Here is a 20,434-nt window from a genome sequence, read left to right as displayed (position 1 = left end):
CTGGTCTTCACCACCTCTCCGAACTCTTATCTATATGCCTGCAATACTTCGCTTATCTTCTGACACAAAGCACAAATATTGGAAGCTGGGATGCCCCCTCTGGTTCTCTTCTTCTTTCTCCACATCTTTTCTTCCTACCATCACATCTGTTTGTTTCTCCTTATGTACTGAATGTTTTAAAAATGAGAAAAGTCTTTGAATGATATGTCTGTGATAATGTCATGTACATGTCGCTCACTGAATTGAAACACATTTATAAAGTGGGATTAAAGCATAAAATTTCCTTTCAAAAAGAAAACACTAGAATCCCTAACTTAATACATGGAGAAATTAAAAATAGCACAAGAAAAAAATGATGAAATAGGACAACTGAGACCTTACTCAAAAGTGTGGCACTCACTGGAGTTGTCAGTGATCTCCACACACCTTCTAAGTGACCAGGTGTGCTCACACCACTCTGAATTCATTAGGTCTATTTAACACCATTGAGCACAACACAGATCTTCATGGATATCATGGTCAAGATACAGTCAACACCGCTGGGCACAATAAAGCAGAGATCTACATGAACAGCATACATCATGTCAGCTGCACTACAGTGATCCACATCATGATTGCAACAGAGACAGCACCACTCGCCAAGCTGGACTAGATTTGGCAAAGCATCAGCAGAACATTTATCAACATATATAGGCCTGACATGTCCCACATAGTCCCCAGCCTGCTGTACAGCTGTGCCATGTGGTTGTCTCCTCTACAGTTGTGACATGGTTGTCTTATCTGCTCTACAGCTATGCCATCTGCGATATGGTTATATTTAAGGTGTTTGAGAAAACTGCTCCAAATCTCCCACAAGACCACTGATTTTGAATGAAGCACAGTGAAATCCTCAAGGGATGCTAGAAAACCCTTCTCACATGATGAAACAGTTCAAGCTAGTCTGGCTCTGCCAGTCGCACTGCACAACACTAAAATCGTTCTTCAGGGCAGGGTTTATTATGGAAGTAGGTCACAGCCAAAGCAGAGAAAGAACTTTATGGCAACATGGAGTGGCTTGGTCATTTCATGCAGCTGTTAAAAATACAAACCCCAAATGGTGCACCTTGTCAGGTGCCCTCAACAATCAGCTAATAACATTCAATGGAGAGGGAGGGATCATTCCACTGTTTATTATGGCATTAACATGCTTATTTTTGTGATTTTATACATATTAACATCCCTTGACTAGTACATGATGAGGGGTTGTGCTGTTAAGTGTCAATCTTCTGTAGATACCCTGATCATGATCCCCATAGCATCAATTAAAAGAAAAAAAGACACATGAAAAGTATCCGCAGTTTAATGAAGCATTGCGATCACTGCTATTAATAAAATGTCAGTAAAATTACACTAACATTTTTTTTTGTTACCTCCCCTCTTCCCTGGCATGTTCATGGAAAGTGGCTTATTCAATCACACTTTATTCTGTCAAAAACATTTAGCTCAAGCATTCACTTTAAAACTGATCCAACAAATGATAGGCAATGAATAATTAGAAATAAACTGGTGAATGTTCAACCGCTGCAGTACTGTGCATGTTCACTACATGCCTCCACTTCCTTAGGTGGGATAACAGAAAGAAATACATCTAGTGATAAAATGTATAGAAGCTTAGGACAGCTCATCATCGCATGCTGGTTATTTCCTGTAAAATGGTAAACTCATGGTGTTTTTATTTCAGTACTACAACATAGGCCTGTGCTCATATTTCATTTCTTTTAACAACAGTAAGCCTTCTAGCATGTCTGATACATGAGAATTAACTGTATTAACCCTCTATGTCTACAAACACCAGTAAGATCTGGTTATTTCTATTGTTAGTAGTAGTAGCTGCTGACTATCCTAATGGGAACTATAGTAGGTGGGAAGGTTAGTCCTATATGTCTACATTGAAAGTGAAAATTCGTTATTTGTTAAATTCTAAAATAAGCTTATTTCTTCCAGCCAACAAAAGGGGACATCCATAAACAAGTGTCTTGTGCATACCGAATAGAATATGGCTCTTTAACAACTAAGAAACATGATAGGAAACTCAATGTATCCATTGGGAACATTTCTCCATAAAGAGCTTGCCCTCTGCATAAAGTGTTCACAGGTCACTGATTGTATGCCATGATCAACCAAACTCCACTCACATAGTATGTGCATATTCTTCAACATTCTCTCCAGCTCCTCATGGGTCAAACATTAGCATTATCGCAAGTGGACAATGACTTTAATATTAAATATACACCCTCTTGCCTACCACAACAGCTGAAATAAGAAACTTATCCATTTCGTATTCATGATGAGCCAAATGAAATTATGGTGTCCTGGGCTGTGATTGTATGCATTCTGTCTGCAAAAAATGACTTAAAACACCAAAAATTGAGACTTTAGTCAGGAAGTAAGGAAAATAGCCCAAAATGACTCGTCTGAATAATAAGTGCAATAGGTGACATACTCTCATAACTGTAATAATACATTCTCAGATACTCGGCAGCATTGTGCCAAAAATGAAGTTCCTACTTCAAAATGATCATGCCACCTGTTACATGCAAGTGGCTGAAAACCTAATAAATCTATTATGCAAATCTGCTACTCACATAATGACTGATGTCATTTTTGCAGCATAAATATCTCACTATGAAGTGATGAGAAGTCATTAATTAAACTCTACCTCTCATTCCCTGAAACTTTGCAGTATTTCCGACGTCCAGTTGTGTTTCTTATTCTAACAGCCACAATGCTATTCCTCCTACCCTTTACTCATTTTGGTTACTTGACGTGATAATGCAATCTGCCTAGATCTATTTATATCCATTTGTAACGTGCTTTAACATTTTGGGAAGAACGAGTCATTAAAAATTCAATAAAATTTGAAGAAAAAGCGTACGGTGTCTACTTCAATATATTTTTCAGGTCAAACAATAAATTTAGATGTTTGCTTTGCGTAATTCCTGTAGTTTTATTGGGGCAATGGAGTTTAACTTACAGAAAGTAAACAGCTTCATACACTTAGTTTCTAGCACAGGGCCTTTCCTTTAATACAGCATTACAGCTGATGACATAATCCAAGTTTCCTCTTCACTACTCGATGCCAAGGCAAGTAAAGCATATAAATCTATCACTACATTTAACATTTCCTCTGGATTGAATGATAGATGCTTATGAAGTAAAGTTTTAAAAATAAAAGAAACATTCATACACAAGCATACTTTTCTATAAAATCTACAACAATGTTATTGTGTCCAGAAGAATCTACAGAGAGCATTGTTGCAGCCACAATTGTGACGATCACTTGATGCACATAATGATTTTATGTTCAAAAAGAAAGGTGGATTGGGGAGACCAGAAATTAGCTAGGCTTGCATTTTGCATGGAAGCCAATTACAGATCTGTGAAACTGGCTGAAAGCAAAACCACCAGCAGCCTTTCACAGTTTTATTCCTCTTAACTTGTTCTTTTTAAATCTTTATACCACTCAGCTTTCTCCAGCCTACTTTAAAACAATATGAAGAGGAATATGCAATCAACACACTCAAAATAAACAGAATCTTTTATCACTTTTCTGCTCAAGTATAAAATTCTCTATCATACAGCCCTCTGCAAACATATTTGGACAAAAAAAAAAAATGCTAAAGTACATCGTTTCATCAACCAACTATTAAACCAACGCCAAAGCGATATTGTCCTTTCACATGATTGGCCCATCCACTGAGAGCAAAGGTGAAAGGGAATGGTTGCAATTTCTTTTCCATGACAGCACCAAGACACCAGTTTGTGTCAAACTGGGCTGCAACAAATGAGATGACAGTGCATGGTAATTTAATTACTCTCATAAACTACATTTTATGACCAATTTTTACATGCTGTAACAAAATCCTAATAGTAAAGTGCAGAACATAGCATTTCCCCTACACCGCCCCGTCACACTCCACAAGAACCTTCAAAGAAGACCAGGCATGGGAAAACAAAAGTCTAGTAATGTTACCTTAAGTAGGTACCAGCACATACACCTTCCCAATGATGGAAAGCGAACTAATGCACATGCATGACCTGAAACACTTGATGGTTGGGTCAGAATTTGTGCTCTCGCTCACATGTGTGATTCACTATTTGCATTAATAAATTTTGAAGACTGGTAAAAATTCCCATGTTTTTCAAAAATGTTTTTTAAGTTCTAGAGTAGTGATTCTCAAAGTATTTCGGACAGCAGACCACTGCTTCCTCTAACATCATATCAATGATTCACTTATTCCAAGCCTTCAACTTGAAAGCTGCATCATAGACATTTTATCTCATTTTCAGCATAACGAGAATATGTGCTTGAGCAAATGATTTGAATGTTTTAACTCTATGCAGCTCCGATTTAAAAATGTGAACAGTAAACACTTTAACACAGAGCTCGTAGAAAAATTAATGAACACAAAACATGATATTTTGAGTGACAAAGAAGCTAAGAATAGACGAAGGTGTCATGCTCCTTGAATCAAAAAAATCATCAAACAAGCAACAATGCCGTTTAAGCAGCAAAGTTTAAAGCTGAGGGAAAAAGTCGTGGTTTATAATCCAAAATTTACATTAGTTTTTCAGTCACTTAGGTAGAAAGTCAGTGTTGATAACTTCTCACAGTAAGCACTGTTTAGGACTTCTAATGTTTTAAGATGTATATAAGAGCTTTAACAATGGTTTAACTTTGATGCAAATCATCAATTTTGAATAACCAATAACCTACTAGACAAAGAGACGTGGCATTTTTTTTTTTTTTTTGTACTTTCATGTGAAACAGTTAAAAAGTTACTTTAAGAAACCTTATTTTGTGTGCCAGCACCTACTTTAGGGACAGTGGAGGTTGAAGTTAGGTTTCTTAAATTAACAAAAAGAGGAGCATAACCTTTTTTCCCAATGACCAAACAAAAAACTGTACCATACCTTTGAAAGTAGTATGGGCATTTGGAATTTCCACCTGGTAGCCGATAGTAGCTGTGCTTTCCTGCAGTCGCAAGCTGGTCTCTAGCTCTGCAGCCAAAGACAGCTGGTCACTGATCTTATGTGCATAGCAAGCATGCACACTCCCCGCCAGAGGACTTACATTGGCACTGAGCTGCCACTTATTCCCTGCAAACAGATGACAACAGCTTATCTCTTAACCTCACAAATTTTGCTATATTAACCACAGCACATTACAGATTCTGAAATTTAGACCAAAATACCTCATGTATTATTATGAAATTCAATACTTTCACAGCTTCAAGAATCAAGACATTATCCAGTGGTGTCGGTTATAATTTCAAGTGTCTGAAGCCACAATATCATAATGCTTGACCTACTATACCACCAACAGCCATTTCCTAACCTACATGCACAGTAATTGAATGCTTTCTGAATACCTTTGAAAACTATATTTGAAATCTTCCCAAAGAGAAAAACTCACCAGAGTACTTTCCAGCAAGAGAAAAGATAGATATTTCTCCCCCTGGGATCTGTTGTCCATATTGATATAGCACCTCTGCACCCAGTGCAAGCTTAGGTGTTACTTGTTGCAGATACTGTCCCACAAACAAGCCTGCATAACATCAAAGACATGGTGTAGGCACAATCACTCAAAAAAGTACGAATGTATATATGTGCGTGTGTGTGTGTGCGCGCACGCAAGAATGAACTAGCCATCTTCCAATAGCCTACCTGAGCCAGAAATTGGATCTACATTTCCAGCAGTGAGGGAAACTGTAAAATCAGAACCTTTGAAGTCTGTCGTACACTGTGAGGCCACACATTTGTTGTGCTGGATCTGTGTTATGACAAACAATATACTGGTGCTTGAATGACTAGACTATGTCATACTGTTACCTCATAATACATAATTTAGCCACTAAAATTCTCATCAAAAAATAAAAATAAACAATAACGTTTAAGGTAGACATTTAATTTAAAAGTAGATATTTCGATTGATTTTAGTAAATAGCAACTTTCCTTAGTCCACAAACACTATACCTCTAATGCTGTCAACAATAAACTTTCAATCCATCTACAATAACAGTACACTTACCTGTGCCACTAATTTTGTTCTTAAACTTTCTGAGAATGCATGGATGATGTTGGCATTTAAATTTCCACTTGGATCAATGTCTCCGATCAGAACAGGAAAGGCCTGGAAGAAACGAGTTGTAAAACATTCTTCATGAGATGCCCTTCTCAGTTTTTAAGTTATGTATCACAAACTTAGATGACTACACATTCACCTTTAACACATCATTGACTCACAGTATGCTGTTTAAATAATGCAGAATTTTTTTGTCATCTTGCTGATCATAGAATAAGCTATACTTCTCTTAAAGTGTGAGCCATAAGGAAAATAAGTAATCTTCCTTATTATCACCATTCAAAAATGCAACTTTTGTACTAGGAAAAAGTGAACACCTGAAAAAGTTTGACACTCAGGTGCAAATTGGGTGTGGATCACTTTGGTCATTTCAACATTCCAACAGATGCCAGTATGCAGTATATAGCCTAGGTTCAGTTAGTTAAATGTTATACAATAATTATATAAACAAGACTGTCTTTATTTTCATCAATAAACATCAGAAAGCAGTATCACAGCATTCCTGACCATGTCTATGATAAACTGCATGTATTGGTTGCAGCCTCTTTTATCAACAGTGCTATAGAGAGGACAAAGGAGAAAGAAAACTAAACTGAAGCCAATTTTTAAATCTTTAACTGCTAATTGCACTATACACATGATAATCTTTCACAATATACAAATGATGAAGGGCTTGTGATGCGTTTATAGAAAGTTTACCTCTTGTGGAGAAAACTGTTTTGTGCCAACATATGTACAACCAAATCTATATCCAGAAGGCTGAAATGTTGCCAATGAGACTGTGTGACTTATCTGGAAGTGGCTGCTCAGACCTTTGGAAACAATCAGCTTTCCTCCTTCAAACACCTGAGGGAAAATATCTGCAAACATGAAGTTTTAAAATATATTGAGAAATGATCTGACTCAAGTTTAAAAAGATGACATCAGCACTTAGGAAAATCAGGAATATATTTATTACTTTGGCAATGCCCGATTCCATAAGCCCTACCTTAAGGGAAGGGATGCAGGGACCATAATTTTAACAGTCATAGATCATTTTGCACTATAGCAAAAGTCAATTCGTCCCAGCTAGGTCTATTTAGTCCCAAGACCAAAAGACTGACCAATCACTGATGAAACAAGTACCTATTAACATCAAATATTACCAAAAGAGTGACGCGTTATTTGAACATCGTTTTATTGTGAACTTGTATTTTGACTTCATTTTTTAGTTTCTGGTACGTCTCAGAAACTACTTGGATAGTTATTTAACTGTCTCTGCCATGTTGCGAGCCCGCATTTGTGGTGGCGTGAAAGATTTTCACCCTTATGCAATTGGGCGGCGGGCTACCTTCTCCCCACCCCATACGACTGTCAAAACTACATTGACAGCCAACATCAAGTACATTTGTCACTTGATCCAGACCAGTCTTTAAAGCCAGGAACAGTTTACAAAAAATACAGCATGACTATAAAGAATGATAATAATGTAGATTTATATAGCACATTTGACTTTTTTTTCTTTTTTTTTTTTGAAGTAGGTTTCACAATTTACAAAAGTGGTATCGGTGCTCTACTGTAGTATGATGTGCTTTGAGCTAAATAAGTGCCCTATCAGCGAAGTCTCTGCATATTATAATAAGCCAAAAAAATTCAAAATATATGTTCACAATAAAGTGATGAAAAAACCTTTAATTTAAAAGATTGTTTAAAGAGAAAAATCAAGTTCATTTGCTATTATAAGATACATTCTCTGCATACATATTGGCAAGCGGCCACTCTTGTTTAGTAAAATGGTGGCTAAACATTATTCGCAAAGTTTTGTTAAAATGGGCAGCTGAGCTTGTGTATCTATCTATAGAACAGTGTATGGTTCTTTTAGTAACATTTTACATTAATAGCTATTTGTTTCATCGGTGATCAGTATGTTTTTTGGGCTTGGGAAGAATTTACTTTTGCTGTGGGGCAAAATGACGCCCCCATTTTAACTAATAGAAAAATATTCCTATCACCTAGTTCACTGACAGTACACAAGTCCAGATCCTACTCCTCTTTTCTTAATATGTTCAGTACTACTCTTTTTTTAGACTGCGATCATATTGGATATCTCTACTTTTATGTGATACCTCATTCCTATAATGCCTCATTACTGATGCCTCATTGCTGTGATAACTCTGTTGAAAGACCTTGGATGCTGCACATGCCACCCTACTGACGTATCTTTACTTATTGCAAAAACCAATCTTTATTCATTGCAAAAGCTAATCTTTACTCAGTGCAAATAACAAAGCGTACCTATTGTTTTCAGAAACCCTTGCAACAGTGTAATGCATGCATTACAACATTCGCAACTCTTAACTTGATAACAATGACATCCATGTCGATTTAAAGGCACACAAAAAATTTTAAAAAGACCTTTGCACTGTTTGTGGAGATCTTCGACTGTTCCTGGGTTACGTGAGGGTTCAATAGGTGCCAGAATCGGTGGCTCTGGACACTGTGTCGTTGGAGCCGGTGATAAAACTGAAGAGATTGGAGGAGCCGGCATTGCCGACGAAGGCGTTTGAGGAGAAGCTGCGTGAATATTGCCCATTCTATCCTGATGAGGTATAGTAAAGTTGCATTAAAGACCACTAAAACTTGACAAATACCAAAATGATGTGGTAACCTTCAAACAGGGGCCATGTGCTGGTTATGCGCAGGCGCATGCGTTATGCTGTTCGACTTTCCGGTGAGACAGGCTAAAGCAAGGCTGAAAGTGGAGCTGTAATGACAGAAAATTTATATAGCCATGTAAAATGTTCTTACAAAACTATTTTGCATTATTATTTTACATACTAAATATGTATGTTTTTAATCGTTAGCATAAACTATTTGAATCGCCTAGCATCATGGCTAGCAGAGCTTTTAATTTAAATGGTTCAGGATTGCAAAGCTTCCATTTCGAACTTCCGGCAAATCCTGAGTGACATGGGCAAGCCATGCACTGGCACGAAGAACACATTTTGAGATTTATCGAAAACTACTAGCCATTTAAAACCCTAACGAACAGTAACACTTGAGTAAGTTCAATGGTAGGAGCCTGGGAGTGATTCATTTGTTATATAATAACGTGTTTATTAAGAACAATGAATCATTGTAAATTTTTATCTTTATTCATGTTGTAGCAGACGAATGGTTGGTGTATATATTTTTTTAAAATTATCTTTCATGTATGTTTAACGGGTGCACACTGCGATCAAACGCCTGTAACTGATTTTCTTGCATCGATAACAATGTCTTTAAACTGAATGTTAGTCAATGCAGTAATACTGATTTATTCTGGGACGGGGGTCGTCGTTGCGACCACAGAATGACGTAAGTTGCTATAGTGACAAAAGTCAAATGTTTAAAAACTTTCAAATCTAAAGTCTCAAGAAATTCAGAATTACAGAGCACTATTAGTCGTAAATATATGAACTCCACCTTCTCATGATATGCACAACGTAATACACACTCTCTCGCTACCCCTCCCCATTCACGCAACCTGCACACAGTCGTAGCAATTTAGTAACTAGTCCAATCGACCCTTACTTCCACCAAAACACACTAGTGAGACTGCTACAGCACAACATTTCGGTAGTAGGGGAGGTTTTGACCTTGTTTTCATGTATGGACACTGTGAGAGAGTGAGTGCAGATAAAACCATTGATGATCAAGTAGGTACTAACCTCAAATTAAGAATATAACAGTTGCCTGAAGTTGAATGCAAATATAACTTAAATGCCTTTGAAACATTATAATGCAAATTCCATCAAAGTTCATTTATCTTTTTGGTCAAACAGTTGACAGCTATGATCAAATTAATTCTTGATTATAGTTGAACCAACTGGTGGACATGACCAATTGCTAGCAGGGACCGCATTGGCAAGTGTTGGTATTGACTAGATTTTGTACACAAAGATAAAGTTAATGATAATATTTAAATATTTTTCTTCATTGTTGAGACATGGCAAGTGATGGTGTAGAAGCAAGCAAAAAGCCACTTTTCCGTGACATAACGGCTGATGAAGATGAGCCTGAGATCACAGAGATTGAGAGCCTGTGTGTAAACTGCGAGGAGCAGGTACAGGGTTGATAATTTGTGTGGGGAGTGAAAGAGAGTGTTTGCTGGCATGCATGTGTGCACAGATTTGAATGTCCATGCCTGTGTGACTATGTGTATTTACAGTCACTGTCACAGTATCATGAAAATTTTATTGAGTGGCATTATGTTGTATGGTCCAAGTCTTGAAAATCTGGTTGCATAACAGCCAGTGCTGGAAGTAGCTGGTCATCAATATCTTGTTTTAAATGACGTAAGATAATTACTCCTAACTGTGTGTATTAAATGTCTGTGTGAGTATATATGCCTGCCCTTGTGAGCAAAAGAAAAATTTCTGTCTTAGGTATCCTCGACAGACAATAAAGTCTAATTTGATTTGATTTGATTTTATGTGGTGTTAATTAACTGATACGGTTTCCACTTTCAGAGGATAGTTATGGAGCAGTTTATTGGAGGACCAGTTGTTGGTATAACTTTTTTGTTCCAGGGCATGACTCGCCTCTTCCTGACTAAAATACCTTTTTTTCGTGAGGTTATTGTGTCATCCTTTACATGTGACCACTGTGGATTTCGTAATGCAGAACTGCAGTCTGGGGGTCGTATTCAAGATAAAGGTGTCCAATACTCAGCTATCATAAAAACTCCTCAGGTATGCATTAATCCTCTCCTTTGAAACTATGGCTCTTGTTCATTTCCCAAGGAATGTAGACCATCAAACGCTTTATCAGAAATATACCATATACAAGACAGATGTGGCTAAATTTAGTTGCCAAAAATAATGTTTGATAAGTTTTTGGGTGGGTACATAAAACTCAGCATTGCGCAAACAGCACAGTATTAGTGATCTCTTTCATTGACTGTTCTTTTGAAGTACATTTTAATGACACATTGTTGTTGTTATAATGTGTGCTGTTCTTGTACAGTGCTTTGACTCCATCTTGATGGTGGGGAAAGATGCTATAGAAATTATTAATATTAGATGGTATTATAAGATTTTTAAAGAATTTTGAAACACTAGTATTCTTGTAGATAGCACACCAAAAATTGCACTTGAGAAAATTTAAACATATCAGTGACAGTCACATGCGCATACATCAATAATGATACATAACAGAACAAATTTGATACTTGTTAGAGTTTTGTTTGAGTCTACAGGGGAAAAAAATAGTTTGTCTTTAAAATTTGTATAATATATACTAAAGAATGTATTATTTGTTTTCAGGATTTGAATCGTCAAGTCGTTCAGACAGAATTTGCAACAATCCGCATTCCATGTCTAGACTTTGAAGCTCCTTCAAAAAAGGGTTGTATGTAGTACTTTCTTTAGAAATTTATTAAATTTATTTTTCTTCACAAGGTTTAGGAGGGGGGGGGGGCATTGGTGTTTTACGCCGTGCCAGCAACTAAGGCTATATTACGGCAAGCAGCCAGCCCTGTAAACAGATGCCACATGCAGAGAAAGAACAGCGTGCCCGAGATGAGAAACGAACTCTGGGCAGCAAACCTTTACTGTATTGGTGACAGGCGCTAACCGTTGCGCCACTGGGCCACTCACAAGGTTTAGGAATTTGCTTTTATAAACAGAGGCTATAATGGGTGTGCACATGCTGGAAAATAATTGAGGTGTAGGTTTGCTTACAATTTATGCAACAGTTTCTTTTAGGCATTGTGAGCTTCATTTCTTTTGATGATGGTCTAGTTCTTGATCGGACGTAAACCTTAAAGAAAAGAACTTCTGTTGCAGCACTGACAACTGTAGAAGGTATCATTTCTAGAGCTGTTGAAGACCTGGAGCAGGGGCAGCAACTTCGTCAGGTACAAAATACTCTGAATATTTTGGTCCACTATAGATAACTTTTAGTACACGTTGAACTTTAAGAAACTGTTTTCAGCAAAGGTAATTTATTGTTAACAGTAGGAACTGGATTTTTTAAGGAAGTCTTTATTGTAACAAATTGTTGACCATATTTTTAACTCATTGAAGATGTCTCGGCTAGAGGGCAGTTTGACCCACTGGGACATATGATTTTTCCCTTTTCCAAAAAATTATTAAAAAATAACTAAATTGCCCCAGAGGGCAATTAGTAGCAGCTTACAGCACAACAACAATCAACCATACCATCACACATTCATACCTGCCAAAATAGACAGACCCACATACAGTCACAATTAAGATCCTCATACAGTCACAATACAGGAGCCAGCAAAGAAGTTAAAACACAGCGCAGACAGCTTGTACTGGATGCAAGAACGGATGGTTAGCCATTGCAGGAAATGAGGAGAGGTGTGACGTGGTTCCATTTCTTGCTCTAAGCACCAGACGTTCAGCAGAATTCTGTACTTTCTGGAGCTTATAAAGAACGTATGCAGGACAGCTGGCAAGCAAGGAGTTCAATAATCAAGCTGAGAAAGAACAAACACACAGACAAGAGTGTTGGTATTGCACACAGAGTGAATATCACAGATGGCGCTAATCTTACATAGCTCATAATAGGCAGACAGACATCTATAACTTGTCTATCATAAATTAGACTGACAGACAGCTGTAACTTGTCTATCATAAATTAGACTGACAGACAGCTGTAACTTGTCTATCATAATACACTGACAGCTGTAGCTTGTTAAGCAAGAGTCATGTCTGCAGTGACAATGAATCCCAGATTGCTGGCGGAGGACACGAACATGATGTTGGTTTTGCCCACCTTACTGTGATTTGGCGGACAAGTGAAGATGGATTTCTTCTTCTCGACAACAGCAGGGCTTTCGTTTTATCATCATTAAGGTTTTATCATCATTAAGTTTACGTTTGGTTGTTACCATCCAGTCCTTGACATTGTTGATAGTCTTCTATGGTGCTAGTAGCAGAGTGAGACTTAGCTGGTGGAATGGAGCAGTGTAGTTGCATGTCATCGGCAAATGCATGATGAGAAACCTTGTGAGACTGGATGCAAGATCAAAGTGGTTTCATATATAGAATGAACAGAACTGAGCCAAGTACTGAGCCTTGATTGACACACCACAGGAAAGTGGAGCAGGGCGAGATCTTTGACCAACAACAAACACAGTCTGCTCCTGTCTGTGAGATAGGAGTTGAACCCCACTAGTGCAGGTCCAGGAATCCCCTACAGGGTGTACAGTCTATGAAGGAGCAGAGAGTGGTCGATGATGTCAAACGCAGCAGACAGGTCCAGTAGAGTTAAGTCAGAAACATCACCACTGTCAAGGGCAGATAATATGCTGGTGGTCACTTTAGAGTAGTTTTGATACTATGATGTTGCGTCATTTGGTGCCCTTTTCCACAGTGAAGAAACTTGACCATTAAGGTATGAAAGAAGATTAGCAGGAGGATAGTAGCAAGAAGTATTGGTCAAACAATTTTCATAAAACTAAATGATCATGGCAAAAATTGCAGAGGTCTAGGCCTCCTTAAGCTGGTAAGGTGAAGGAACATCACTGTGAATTTCCAACCAGGATTTATGCATTGATCACTTATATAGAACAGAGATGGCCGATATCTGTGAAAGAGTATGTGAAGTACATGATTTTTGTTTATTTTCTTAACATGTGTTGTCCATCAATACCCTAGATTGAATCTCCTGAGATGGCCAGCAAGATTGCTGAATTCCTAATAAAGATGAGAGGCCTTCTGGCTCTTTCTGAACCGTTTGAACTGGTGAGTGCAGAGTGTTCAAGCAGTACCTTGGTCTAGGGTTAGTGTCAGTACCATAGTCTTGTCTGTGACAAAGGAATGGGGAAGTGAGTAGTGATGTTGAACAGTGTCAAGTGGCTTTGCAGGTTATGGCCACAGCTTGAAATCTTGTGTCTGTACTTAATAGTCCATGCAGTTTTCCGTAAATTGTGCCGAAGTTGTGAAATCTTTTATCATATGTTGGAAATCTTAAATCTTTATAAGGCTTAAAACGTATCTTTATTGTGGTCTTCTGTACGATTTTCTGTTTTTGGATTAGAAATTTGTAGCTGTGGGTGAATAAGTATCCAGGAGGTAAAGAGGATGTCAAGCTTGTATGTGTGTGTGAGGGGGAAAGGATGTGAATGATTGACTGTGATTGTAAAATTTTTTGACTCTTTGAATTGTGTGTGTTGAACTTATATGGTTATTGCCACATGTGGATGCTTGTGTTTCAGGTGATTGATGATCCATCAGGGAACAGCTTTTTGGAAAATCCATATCCTTTTATAAGATTAGTTCAATCCTTTCATAGGATTAGTGTAATAGTCCCATGTTATGCTCCATGCTTTCATAATATTTAATTGTTTCATGTTAAACCTACTTCTATAAAATATTGTAACAGAATCATGTCAAGCCTGCTTTTTATAATTCATGGTATTGAAGTAATTTGTATATTTTGTCGGTGAGTTTATTTTTAACTAATCTTGTTAAAGAATACAGTGTTACAGTGATGATTGAATTTTATGGTTGAGGATCTTCTACTGATTTCGTCATCCATTTTCACTTAGATTTATTATAGAATGTTAACTTGTCAGCACTTCAACTGTTCTCTTTAACTGTGGTACTCACGCACCCAAACGTGACCCAGACATGAAGATCACTCACTACACTAGGACACGACAGCAGGATGTTGACCTATGTATTGTCAGTGAGGTTAGTTGTGTCTTGCTATTGGTGACTTACTATTGTTACTGTTGCATGTTTTTAGCTTTTAATTCTCTCATCTCAGAACTCCCCTTTAAGTATACCAGTAATACCAGTATGTTCAGGTGCAAAACCATGGTTAAACATTTACATGTGTGTGTGAGAGAGGTTGTGGGGTTGGGAAAGAGAACAAACACATTCATGCATTTGCTAGTTCTTATTTAAGTTTACATATGCTCCCATTCCCATTAATTCACAAGCTGTGTCTGTTGTATAAAAAAAAAATGTTGAGAAAAAACAAGATTGTTTTTGTTAGGAGAGTGACATAAAGGAAGATGAGGTGATAGGTGTGAAGGATGGCGACTTCAACACTCAGAATGAAGTGCTGCACTTCAATGTCAACTGTCCCTCTTGCAATGCACCCTGTCCCACCAACATGAAACTTGTCAGTATCCTTTCTGTGCTTACTGCATCGTCATTATCAACATCAACATCATCATTACCATCATCACTGATGCTACCTATAGGGATTGCTACTCCTCTCTTGAAGTACTACTAGTCAGAGCCTTTTTATGTTACAGACTAGTTTATAATTATTGGCATAACCATTTTTGGAGGCATGACACTTAGGGGTCTTTTCATTCAATTTTTTTTATGCTGCAAATTATTTCAGTGGTCATGGAAATCTTCTCTTGCCAACAAAGTCGTTTTCCTGAGAGTTAATAGGAAAATAGATTTTTTTTAAAAATTCAGATTTAATCAATCTTTTTAATATGATGGATTCTTTTAATTTGTATTTCAAGTCTTTGTTCTTGGGAGAACAACTCTCTGACATAATGTTACAATGTACCAGTTGTCAAATTAAGAGACAAGGGAGTAAAATTTCTGTATTGTGGATTATTAAAGTTGTAAAATTTGTGTACCTGTATGTGAACTTGTGATACATCTTTGTGCACAACTGCATGAAGGATGGCACAGATTGTATTATTCAGTGATCAGAAAAACTACATCATCTTGTCAACAGCTTCAATGCCTGACATACACATCTGTGTTTGTGTTGCACATGATATGATCTCTTCTGATGACAGCTGGAATAAGCGTGAATGAATATAAGAGATGATATACCTTCGTGCCGATGTCATTGATATGCTAGCAGGTGTGGGTGGGAGAGGATTAGATTGAAGGAGATTTGACTTTCTTGACCTGCAACAAGATATTCCATACTTTAAAGAGGTTGTCATCATGGCAACTTGTTGTGATGCTTGTGGCCACCGTGACAACGAAGTCAAGAGTGGGGGTGGCATTGAACCTAAAGGTCGCCGCATAACTCTAGTGATAGAGAAAAGTGAAGACATGACTCGAGATGTGTTAAAGGTACAAATTAACTCTGTTGTCTTTTGGCTTTACCGTTAAGGAGCCAACTATTTGTGGGTACAGAGTGAAAACATGAACTGTGACTGCTTCCTTACTTCCACTCATCTTTAATCGATAACATCTTGTGTAATAGCCTATATTGCCTTCCATGCATGCATGTTTAATTAATAATAGTCTTCTGTAATATCCTATAGTTACTTCCATGAAATGTTCACTTTTTTACTTGTTTGTGTACTCTATTTTGTTGTTTAAGGAGAGGCTGAGAAGTTTGCAGCTTTAACAACTAGTATAAGTTCTCTTTGCAGCAGTTGACATGACCCTGACAATACAACAATGGCAACATAATAATATTAATAAGAAATCTGGCAGTAAAGCTGCATTTATAAATGTTGTACTCAGTGTTGTACTCCTTCAACAATTTAATAAACTGCTGCAATGATAATTTTCCGTTTGTTTTCTGAACTTGACATTGTCTTGAGAGTGAGATATTGAACTGCACATCATGAGATCATTTTCTTTACCTTGGCATTATCCTCAGAGTGAGACATGTGCCATCCAGATCCCAGAGCTGGACTTTGAGATGGACTTTGGGACATTGGGAGGCAAGTTCACCACAGTAGAAGGTCTCCTGCAAGACTTCAAAGCTCAGGTTTGTGCCTCACAAAGACTTTGAACCTCTAGTGACTGCATGATAACCCTAACCCGGACATAGATGTTTCTGTAAATGCCTTCTTTTATCTTGCGCAATTGTTTTTGCGCAGTAATCTTAAGTCCTTTTCACATGACTGCGAGAAACATTTGGAAATATTAGCTTGGTCATTAGGAAATGTTTGCCATAATTAGTTATCCTGTTGTGTTGTTTGACCTTGCTATAACAAGAAAAGTTCTGTTTGCATCTTCAGGTTTTTATTATCATAATCTGTTGACAGCTTCAGGTTTTAGTTATAGTAATCTGTTGGCAGCTTCAGGTTCTATTATCGTAATCTGTTGGCAGCTGGGTGGAGAAAACCCTTTTGTTGGTGGTGACAGTTCACAGTCCTCCACTGTTGAGAAACTACATCACTTCTGTGAACAGCTGGATCAGGTCAGTTGTGTGTCAGCTGTGTCTACGGTTTTGTGTGTGTCTGTGTGTGTGTGTGTGATGCCCTTTGAAACAAAATGACAGTAAACCACTTCTCCTCAATGGTAATAATATGTTGTATATAGTATTTTTCTGTTGAGACACTGCTTCATTCTCAGACAGAAATGGGTTTTTCTTGGATAAACAATAATTCAGAAAAATCAGACATGAAATATGGTGATGTGGTGGTCCAGGTACAGGTCATTCAATTAGAAGAATTAACAGGAGCAGACCCAGAAATGGGCTTTTACATACAGCTTATAGTTAGGCAAACTACATAAACATGTATCCACATGCTGAAGTGTTCTTAGAGTTCAGCAACTGCCACCCCTCTGCTGCCCGTGCGGTCATGAAGCCCCATGCACATCGCACACTGGTTTGGGGACTGGGTGGAGGTTTAAATTGCGGCCATAAACAGGATATGGTACATGGAAAGAAACAACATGCTTGTGGAGCAACATAATGCGACTACTTCAATGCACACACCTTTCCATATTTTTAAAAACTAAACTCAAAGTACATGGCCACTGACAGAAAGGGCACAGGAGACACATTCGTGCATGGCCACTTCCATCTGGCCTCTCTACTCTTACTAATCTATGCAACAAATGTTTGGGCTTTTTTGTTTTTTTCCTCGCTCATACATAGGTATCCATGTGTCATATCTAATAGTGTCTACTTTTTATTTAACAATAATGGCTGCTGACCTACGTATATCACATGACTAATATGTATAGAAGAAATGTAGGTTCTGAACTCGGTGGTCATGTTGGCTTAGGGCTATGGTAGAATTGGCTGTGGCCAAATGGACAGACCGGTGGATGAATCTACTCCAGGTCACGGGGCAAGTCGATTCATACATGGTCGAATTAGTAAGTGCATCTCGTCAGGTGGTTTCGCAACCAGTGCAGACTGGTTCCAGATACTGTCATGGCATCAGAGGGAATCAGAGTATAGTCAGCAACAGGAAATGGTTCAGTGAGATTAAACAGAATCAAGACAGATCTCTACGATCAAGAGTCACAAGATTTCATTTCAATTATTGTATAAGATTGTTAATAGATAAGTTAATAATTAATATTGTTAATGGATAAGAAAGACAGTTTTATGTTTTGCTGGAGAAAGAATTTGTTATAATGTCTAAATCTAATTTGTTCACCTTTTTTTTATTTGTGCAGATTATTAGTGGGAAATGGAAAGGAGTGCACTTTATTCTGGATGATCCAGCAGGAAATAGCTATGTACAGGTGAGCTATAAAATGCAACTATTATTACGCTAGAGCAAGTATAGCCAGATTTACAGTATGCCACATGCTAGCAACATACAGCTAAGTAGACATTAAGGGTTAGGGTTAGGACACCTTATTTTGACAAAGTCATCACCACCAGTGCAGCTTGATCAAGTGTATTGTAGCATAATGAATTGTGATAAGGCGTTCTCATGCTGCCATCAGGTTTCTGTGGCCAAATTGCATGAGTGAGAACTCGTATGTGATCAAGATATGTCTTTGTAAAGTTTGCTGATTACAGAAGACAGCTAAATCCCTCCCTCATTGCTCCCAGTGACTTGGAATCAATATGGGTGAATCGATGCAGTTCAGCTGTATTTATGAAAACATTTGTGCTTGTGGGTCAAGGCAGAGGTTGTGAAATCAGGGTGTGAAAAAAAAGTAGTGAAGAGGCTAGCTTTTTATGCTGTGCAGTACCGGTATAGAATATACATTTCTTATTGCTCAGTACAGATTTCTTTTTTTTTCGTCATCCTGGACTTGTTAGTAATGACAGTTTCCTTGTTGCGTATGACAGTATCAACACGGGATAGAAGAAACAAGAGCCTAGTCATGTGTGACCAACCATTGTTAATGTCTTGACAAATGACTATTTTCCCACCACTTACGTGATGTAACTGCTGTGACGTGAAAAGAATGAGTTCCTTGAAATCCCCATATTACTGTCCATATACATATATTACATATACAGTCTCACACACATGTACACCCATGAACTTTCACTCTCTCCTGCTGTCATTCTGCAAGCAGATTTGTGACAAAAGGATTGTTTCATATCATGTTAGGATGATCGATAGGGTAGCATGTCAGGATACGGCAGCATCATGACAGGATGATAGGGTAACTTATGGGATAGGATGATAGGGTAACATCGTGACAGGATAATAGGGTGACATATCATGATAGGATGACAGGGTAGTCAAAAGCTTTTGCTGTTGATGTCTCAGCCAGAAAGTCTGTGGCAGTCATAATGTAAACATTCCTAAAACTGTTCTTGGACACAACCCCACAGTTTCTTAACATTTTGTTTATTGTACTTACAAACCATTCGACCATCATACGAGAGTCAAACTGTTCACAGGTTGAATTCACCTGTATGGTGGCCATTGTGCTTGAGTCATGCAAAGTCTTATTTTTCTTTTCAGAGCTTTGCTGCACCAGATCTCGACCCTCAGTTGACAGTCGAAGACTATGAGCGCAGCTTCGAACAGAATGAATTTCTTGGTTTGAATGATATGAAGACAGAGAACTATGAGCAGAGCTGACCTTTCACTCATTGTGGCCTCAGATAACAAATGTACTACAGAATAATGACACAAATCCACACAACCTAGATGTGTGCCAACGGTGTTAGTGCCCAACTCACAGCAACAGCTCTATCTTGGTGTTTTCCTTGGTGCAGATTCTCAGACATGCACCAAGCTTAACAAAGTTCCCTTTCCAGTGATCTGTGTAAGGTACTACATGTGCTTACAATCCTACTTTAGAAATCATTATCTGGCTGTGTTTTGTACTGCAGAATCCAATGCCACTGTCATTTTGAGAGGAAAATAAAAGTTTTGTTTACTAACTAGTGTGTGAAGACTTATTTGATTATTGCAAGTGAAAGTGCAAGGGAAACACGAGAGGAAGGATGAAAGCCCGGTAGTGAAGTCAAAATATTTGCTTGTCGCCAGTGCAATGAGAGGCTCTGGGTTCAGATCTCGTCCCGGGACACTGTGTGTGTGGGGGGGGGAGGGACACCTGTTTGCAGGACTAGGCGGCAGGCGTTTTGTCTGATTACTCTGGTTCTCCTCTCTCTTTTCTCTGTACTGTGAAATCACCTCGAGGTGGAAGCACTTTTCTACTT

The 20,434-nt window shown here is 38.0% G+C and overlaps 2 protein-coding genes across 4 annotated transcripts; one reads left to right on the top strand and one right to left on the bottom strand.

Annotated features, from left to right (window-relative positions):
- Window positions 1-1,323: 1,323 nt before the first annotated feature.
- Window positions 1,324-8,828, bottom strand: LOC112567720 (mitochondrial import receptor subunit TOM40 homolog 1-like). The gene is made up of 7 exons (XM_025244498.1): window positions 8,519-8,828; window positions 6,824-6,984; window positions 6,071-6,172; window positions 5,707-5,812; window positions 5,456-5,587; window positions 4,954-5,139; window positions 1,324-3,814 (listed from the first exon to the last, which is right to left on the bottom strand). The coding sequence occupies exons 1-7, from the start codon at window positions 8,694-8,696 to the stop codon at window positions 3,675-3,677; spliced, it is 1,005 nt and encodes a 334-aa protein (XP_025100283.1). The 5' UTR covers window positions 8,697-8,828; the 3' UTR covers window positions 1,324-3,674.
- A 3-nt stretch (window positions 8,829-8,831) lies between these two features.
- On the top strand, window positions 8,832-20,159 carry LOC112567719 (zinc finger protein ZPR1-like). Of its 3 annotated transcripts, none has more exons than XM_025244495.1 (14): window positions 8,832-8,903; window positions 10,090-10,208; window positions 10,675-10,836; window positions 11,410-11,494; window positions 11,932-12,002; window positions 13,774-13,860; window positions 14,334-14,374; window positions 14,724-14,811; window positions 15,119-15,251; window positions 16,016-16,176; window positions 16,715-16,825; window positions 17,171-17,260; window positions 18,475-18,543; window positions 19,731-20,159. In XM_025244495.1, the coding sequence occupies exons 1-14, from the start codon at window positions 8,873-8,875 to the stop codon at window positions 19,848-19,850; spliced, it is 1,368 nt and encodes a 455-aa protein (XP_025100280.1). In that variant the 5' UTR covers window positions 8,832-8,872; the 3' UTR covers window positions 19,851-20,159. The 3 variants fall into 3 exon arrangements, with proteins under 3 accessions (XP_025100280.1, XP_025100281.1, XP_025100282.1); XM_025244496.1 differs by lacking the exon at window positions 8,832-8,903 and adding an exon at window positions 9,024-9,165; XM_025244497.1 differs by lacking the exon at window positions 8,832-8,903 and adding an exon at window positions 9,040-9,177.
- Window positions 20,160-20,434: the final 275 nt, after the last annotated feature.

This window comes from Pomacea canaliculata, linkage group LG7, assembly GCF_003073045.1.
Source record: "Pomacea canaliculata isolate SZHN2017 linkage group LG7, ASM307304v1, whole genome shotgun sequence".
Classification (NCBI taxonomy): Eukaryota; Metazoa; Mollusca; class Gastropoda; order Architaenioglossa; family Ampullariidae; genus Pomacea; species Pomacea canaliculata.
The sequence above is the reverse complement of the archived record's forward strand: the minus strand, read 5'-3'. Positions and strand labels throughout refer to the sequence as shown.

Excerpts from the sequence above, each read along its gene's own strand:
- LOC112567720 (XM_025244498.1), bottom strand. The coding sequence starts at position 8,696 with ATGGGCAATATTCACGCAGCTTCTCCTCAAACGCCTTCGTCGGCAATG. Across the intron at positions 6,173-6,823 it reads AACAGTTTTCTCCACAAGAG|GCCTTTCCTGTTCTGATCGG; the intron begins GTAAACTTTCTA and ends CGTTTCTTCCAG. Across the intron at positions 5,140-5,455 it reads TCTTGCTGGAAAGTACTCTG|GGAATAAGTGGCAGCTCAGT; the intron begins GTGAGTTTTTCT and ends ATCTGTTTGCAG.
- LOC112567719 (XM_025244495.1), top strand. The coding sequence starts at position 8,873 with ATGACAGAAAATTTATATAGCCATGTAAAAT. Across the intron at positions 14,812-15,118 it reads ACCTATGTATTGTCAGTGAG|GAGAGTGACATAAAGGAAGA; the intron begins GTTAGTTGTGTC and ends TGTTTTTGTTAG. Across the intron at positions 16,177-16,714 it reads TGACTCGAGATGTGTTAAAG|AGTGAGACATGTGCCATCCA; the intron begins GTACAAATTAAC and ends CATTATCCTCAG.